A 6,872-nucleotide genomic window follows, 5' to 3' on the forward strand; every position below is an offset into this window, starting at 1 on the left:
CATTACTAAATGGTTAGTTACAACGGTAGTACATGTTTTGATTTACTTATTTGTCAATCATGATCTGAGAGTAAATAGATTTATTCTGAGGTCAGAGCATCAATTTCAAAAAGGATTGATATATTTTTAAATATTGCTTAACGTGCATGCATGTGTATGTATATATAATTAATCTGAATGACACTGTGTGATCTCTAGTTGTCTCTCCTTTGGTAACTTTGCAAGTATATTCCATCATCTCAGCTGAGGTCATTTATAGGGTCGTACCGCAGAGTGAGAGACTTGAAGTGGACATCTCCACACTTTGACTGCATGTTAGCTTCTCCTTGGAAGACATGCAGCCTTTGGCCAGCTGTCCCCTGCAGGCTCTGAGCAGCTTGTTGCTCTGCCTCCTCACCCTACACTGACAGGCTCTACTTTCCTCAGATATAAATAGATAATGATGCTAACAGATGCACCAGCCCCTGTCTATCTATGTATGCTCACACTAACATATGCACGTATACACTGTTACCTATTCTTAAACTCGGAACATTCTGGAAGTAATATTAAATAAAAAAACTCTGGACAAAAAAAATGAGTAATGTATTCTAAAGGCATCAAAACATAACCTCAAAATATAGGTTTAAAATCTGAAATTTCGGCACTCTGGAGAGAATAAGGAAATAATTTGCGAAGTTTAAAGAGAGCAACTAATAAGCAGGTCATGGCACATTCAGGACACTACAAAAATAGTCAACTATATACAGAAGCAGGCTTTGGATAGGAGACCTGCAAGAACAGATTATTTAAATATCCAGTGCCAGAAAAGTAAAAGCACCAATAGAGAGGAAACTGTGGGACCACTTGAGGAGCAATGAAAACTGATGCTGGAACATCACGGACACATTTCGGGTCAGAAGTTCAAACACCAAGGTTACAAATTAATTACTTCTCATCTGTTAAAAGAAATTAACTCATTTTCTTTCTCACTCATCTCAGTTTTCAAAACCCCTCATCTCCTTTGCTAGCAGGCAGTGTAGGTTAGCCTTCCCAAAAAGGCAAGAAAGCAGGACTCACCGTTCGCAGGAACTGAATCTCCTCCTCTCCCTCTCCCCCTTCTGCCATCCTTCTCCAAGGGTTATTCGCAGCTCCTTGACAGAAACAAGAAAATCCTTTTGTTTTCTCTCGTAAGATTTGGACTTTTTTTTAGTCCACTCTGCTATACAACCCCCCCTCTACTTTCTAGATGCTGTACCCCCCCCCTCACACACACACACACATACACACACACACACACTCTCTCTCTCTCAGTGTGTCTCTTTCTCTCTCAGTGCTAATGTGTGTAGGTGTGCTGGAGGACACCATGAGTCTTGTGGCTCTCACTGTGTTGTGAGAGAGAGTGACAGGAGGCAACTCCTCTCCCCTCAAACCTTGCGTGCCCCCCCTCAACTGCAGATGAGGGAGGGAGGGGTAGTCTATAAGGGAGGAGTAAGCACCTTACACATTTACAGTGCTCCCATCCCAACGTGCCGCCATGTTTGTAGAAGAGGGCTGCTCCTTCACACACACACTCCAGCGCACAGCACACACCTCCCTCCCCTCCATCCACATGTCTGAGGCTATAAAAGGAAAAGGGGTGAGGACTAGCCTTTGGGGAGAGTGGAGTAAGATCATATGCTCACACACATACACCTGACTTCTTCTTCTTTTCCTTTCGGCTTTTCCCTTCAGGGGTCGCCACAGCGAATCACTTGCCTCCATCTAAACCTGTCCTTTGAATCCTCTTCTCTCACACCAACTACCTTCATGTCCTCTTTCACTACATCCATAAACCTCCTCTTTGGTCTTCCTCTAGGCCTCCTGCCTGGCAGTTCAAAACTCAGCATCCTTCTACCAATATATTCACTATCTCTCCTCTGGACATGTCCAAACCATCTCAGTCTGGCCTCTCTGACTTTATCTCCAAAACCTCTAACATGTGCTGTCCCTCTGATGTACTCATTCCTGATCCTATCCTTCCTGGTCACTCCCAGAGAGAACCTCAGCATCTTCATCTCTGCTACCTCCAGCTCTGTCTCCTGTCTTTTCCTCAGTGACACTGTCTCTAGACCAAACAACATCGCTGGTCTCACCACAGTTTTGTACACCTTTCCTTTTATTTTAGCTGAAACTCTTCTATCACACATCACACCTGACACTTTCCTCCACCCGTTCCATCCTGCCTGTACACGCTTCTTCACCTCTTTTCCACACTCTCCATTGCTCTGGACTGTTGAGCCTAAGTACTTAAAATCCTCCACCTTCTTGATCTCTTCTCCCTGTAACCCCACTCTTCCACTTGGGTCCCTCTCATTCACACACATGTACTCTGTCTTACTGCGGCTAACCTTCATTCCTCTCCTTTCCAGGACAAACCTCCACCTCTCTAGCTTCTCCTCCACCTGTTCCCTGCTCTCACTGCAGATCACAATGTCATCTGCAAACATCATAGTCTGTGGAGATTCCTGTCTAACCTCATCTGTCAGCCTGTCCATCACCATAGCGAACAAGAAGGGGCTCAGAGCTGATCCCTGATGTAGTCCCACCTCCACCTTGAACTCCTCTGTCACACCTACAGCACACCTCACCACTGTCTTACAGTCCTCATACATGTCCTGCACCGCTGTAACATACTTCCTCATACAATACCACAGTTCCTCTCTGGGCACCCTGTCATAAGCTTTCTCCAGATCTACAAAAACACAATGCAGCTCCCTCTGGCCTTCTCTGTACTTCTCTATCAACATCCTCAAAGCAAATACTGCATCTGTAGTACTCTTTTTTGGCATGAAACCATGCTGCTGCTCGCAAATGCTCACTTCTGCCCTTATTCTAGCTTCCACTACTCTTTCCAATAACTTCATTGTATGGCTCATCAGCTTTATTCCTCTGTAGTTGCCACAACTCTGCACATCTCCCTTGTTCTTAAAAATGGGCACCAGCACACTTCTCCTCCATTCCTCAGGCATCTTCTCATTATCTAAGTCCTGTTGAACAACCCAGTCAGAAACTCTACTGCCACCTCTCCTAGACACTTCCAAACATCTACAGGTATATAATCAGGACCAACTGCCTTTCCACTCTTCATCCTCTTCAGTGCCCTCCTCACTTCATCCTGACTAATCTTTGCTACTTCCTGGTCCACAACAGTCACCTCTTCTAGTGTTTGTTCTCTCTCATTTTCCACGTTCATCAACTCTTCAAAGTACTCTTTCCATCTTCCCATCACACTACTGGCACTTGTCAATAGACTTCCATCCCTATCCTTAATCACCCTAACCTGCTGCATGTCCTTCCCATCTCTATCTCTCTGTCTTGCCAACCAGTATAGATCAGTCTCTCCCTCCTTACTGTCCAACCTAGCATACAAGTCATCATAAGCTTCTTGTTTGGCCTTTGCTACCTCTACCTTCACTTTACGCTGCATCTCCCTGTACTCCTGTCTATTCTCCTCAGTCCTCTCAGTGTCCCACTTCCTCTTAGCTAACCTCTTTCTCTGTATACACTCCTGTACCTCCTCATTCCACCACCAAGTCTCCTTATCTACTTTCCTTCCAGATGACACACCAAGTACTCTCCTACCTGTCTCCCTGATCACATTAGCTGTAGTTGTCCAGTCATCTGGAAGCACCTCCTGGCCACACAGAGCCTTTCTTAACTCCTTCCTAAAAGTCATGCAACACTCGTCCTTTTTCAGCTTCCACCATTTCATCTTCTACTCTGCCATTGCCCTCTTCATCTTCCTCACCACCAGAGTCATCCTACACACCACCATCCTATGCTGTTTGGCTACACTCTCTTCTACCACTACTTTACAGTCACTGATCTCCTTCAGGTTACACCGTCTACACAAGATGTAGTCTACCTGTGTGCTCCTACCTCCACTCTTATAGGTCACCCTATGTTCCTGCCTCTTCTGGAAGAAAGTATTCACTACAGCCATTTCCATCCTTTTTGCAAAGTCAACTACCATCTGTCCTTCTGCGTTCCTCTCCTGGATACCAAACCTGCCCATCACATCCTCATCACCTCTGTTTCCTGCACAAACATGTCCATTGAAGTCTGCACCAATGACAACTCTCTCACTTCTAGGTATGCTCTGCATCACTTCATCAAAGTCCAGCCAGAATTTCTCCTTCTCCTCCAGCTCACATCCTACCTGTGGAGCATACCCACTAACAACACTGAACATCACACCTTCTATTTCTAGCTTCAGACTCATCACTCTATCTGACACTTTTTTTTTTTTACCTCCAGGACATTCCTAACAAACTCCTCCTTCAAGATAACTCCTACTCCATTTATTTTCCTATCTACACCATGATAGAACAACTTTAACCCTGCTCCTAAACTTCTAGCCTTGCTACCTTTCCACCTGGTCTCCTGGACACAAAGTATGTCTACCTTCCTTCTCTGCATCATGTCAACGAACTCTCTACCTTTTCCTGTCATAGTTCCAACATTCAGCGTCCCTACTCTTAGTCCTATACTCTTGGTGTTCCCCTTCTCTCTCTTCGTGCGAACACTCTTTCCTCCTCTCCTTCTTCGACCAACAGTAGTACAATTTCCACCGGCACCCCGTAGGTCAACAGCGCCGATGGCGGTCGTTGTTAACCCGGGCCTCGACCGATCCGGTATGGAAGTCATAGGTTTGATTAGCATCTTTGATTTGGCAAAAGTTTTACGCCAGATGCCCTTCCTGACGCAACCCTCTGTATTTATCCGGGCTTGGGACTGGCACAATAAGACACTGGCTTGTGTCCTCTTGTGGCTACATTACACATACACCTTGTGTGTATGTGTACACATACACCTGACTCTTGAAATTGAATTAATCTTACGCAAACTCCCGAATTATGAAGATGAGCAATGGTGTTTGGAATATTTAGACATCTGTATCACTTGACAGTCAGATGGTGAGTGTGTTGTTACATCATTTCAAAGCTGGAGGAAACATTATTCAGCCCAAAATATACAACTGATCAAATGTTTGTAAAAACCAAATCAAACCGGAACAGTTTAAATAAATCGATTCAACAAGTGACACCAGAGTTTCCTCCAAGTATCACATAAGAATGTCACTTTTAATCAAAAGGATTCACACTCATAAGGACGAGATACTGCAAACATGATGCAGATCTGGAAACCGGCCTCTAGTAGTATTCCAGAGGAATCGTAGTCCATTCCTTATGGATGAAGTACCGATAGCTTGCTGTTGTAATATTCCCGTCTTTATAGGAACCTTTCACTGTTCTGCAAAACACCATTTCAAATCTTCTCTAGCTACAAGAGCCAATTATTTTCTTTAAGCATTATCTTAAGGAAATTTTCATTAGGATGTGAAAGCAAAAGATATGTAATAGGGAATGGTAAAGGATGTCATACATAGTATTTTATTTTTTTACTTTATTATCAAATAAAGAGGAGGTTTATGGATATAGTGAAAGAAGACATGAAGGTAGTTGCTATGAGAGAAGAGGATGTAGAAGACAGGGTTAGATGGAAGTAACTGGTTCGTTGTGGCAGCTCCTAAAGGGAAAAGCCAAAATGAGAAGATCAATGATTACATTCCGCTTCAAAGCGGTGATGTATTGTAATTATCAACGTTTGTGTGTTCATCCGTTCATCCATTCGTATGTCCAGCAAATATCTTCGCAACTATTGCAAATAGAAAGATGAAACAAATAATGCAGCAAAGGGGATGAAAATGAGATGATGACCTTGACCTTGAGAAAACTAGGTCAAGGTCAACTTTCAACTTTTGCACATTTCCTCCGGGATTATTAAAGTATCTATCTATCTATTTTAGGAACCAGATAAAGATAGAAAGACGAGGGAGAAGTCCAGTGTGAGTAAGACCATAGATCAAAGGTAGTGCTTTGATCTACCTATGCACTAGCTTTGATCTATGGTCTTACTCACACTGGTCTTCTCCATATGCACTAGTCAATGCACTAGTCAGGTGCTACCTCCAGGGTACCCTGACCTAACCTGAAAATAGGTCAGGATAAGTCGCAGGACGCTGCAGGCTCTGACTGCTTTGGTTCTAGTTAATTTGGAAAATGATTTCCATTAAAGATTTGAAATACAGCAATAGACTAAACTGGAAATAATGCAATAAAAAGTTTACTGCAAAAACTTTGATATATTCGTACATATAGGGGCGTGCTGGTTCTGCCTCATTTGGTTCTGCTGTGGTTTGGGGGTTTTGCCAGAGTAACCTTGACTATAACTTTTTTGAGCTCAATGACTTAGGCACTGTCTGGTCTGTCCTCAGAGTGGTGGATCCTCGGCAATCGGTGACCTCTGTGTGCTTCATCGGCTGGTGGTGACTCGCTCTACTGGATGGATCAGCGTGCCTTTGTTATACATTTATTGTTACTGTTATTGTTACTGTTATAATTATTGTGTTGTTAATCTGTACATGCGGTATCTATTGCTTCATCTGTCCACTCCTGGAAGAGGGGTCCCTCCTCTGCAGTCTTCCTGAGGTTTCTCCCATCCATTTTTTCCCCTGTTAAAAGGGTTTCGGGGGGAGTTGTTCCTTATCCGATGCGAGGGTCGCACTGCTTGCAGTGCACAAAGGTCAGAGGGATATCGTCCATGTGCAGATTGTAAAGCCCTTTGAGACATTGTTTGTGAATCTGGGCTATATAAAAATAAACTTGAAACTTGAAACATATAAAATAAAGAGTAAAGAGTATATACGTATGCTTGAGCTGAATATAACATTAGAAACATGTTTCAAGAAAGTTGGGAGAAGGACAAGGACAGACTCACAGGCCTGAGGACAACAGGATGAAAAACTGGGTGGGAATTATGTCAACTTTTCTAATGTTTCAGTGCTGAGC

General features: G+C 43.5%; 1 protein-coding gene across 3 annotated transcripts in view; it reads right to left on the bottom strand.

Moving 5' to 3' along the window:
• Positions 1 to 1,184, bottom strand: part of ryr1b (ryanodine receptor 1b (skeletal)) — a 60,900-nt gene extending 59,716 nt beyond the window's left edge. For all 3 annotated transcript variants that reach the window (XM_068318274.1, XM_068318273.1, XM_068318272.1), the window contains exon 1: positions 1,060 to 1,184. In XM_068318274.1, coding sequence (XP_068174375.1) covers positions 1,060 to 1,107 — 48 coding nt within the window. In that variant the 5' untranslated portion in view covers positions 1,108 to 1,184. The remainder of the gene's footprint in view (positions 1 to 1,059) is intronic.
• Between the last annotated feature and the right edge of the window lie 5,688 nt (positions 1,185 to 6,872).

This window comes from Antennarius striatus, chromosome 6 (genome assembly GCF_040054535.1).
Source record: "Antennarius striatus isolate MH-2024 chromosome 6, ASM4005453v1, whole genome shotgun sequence".
NCBI classification, from domain to species: domain Eukaryota; kingdom Metazoa; phylum Chordata; class Actinopteri; order Lophiiformes; family Antennariidae; genus Antennarius; species Antennarius striatus.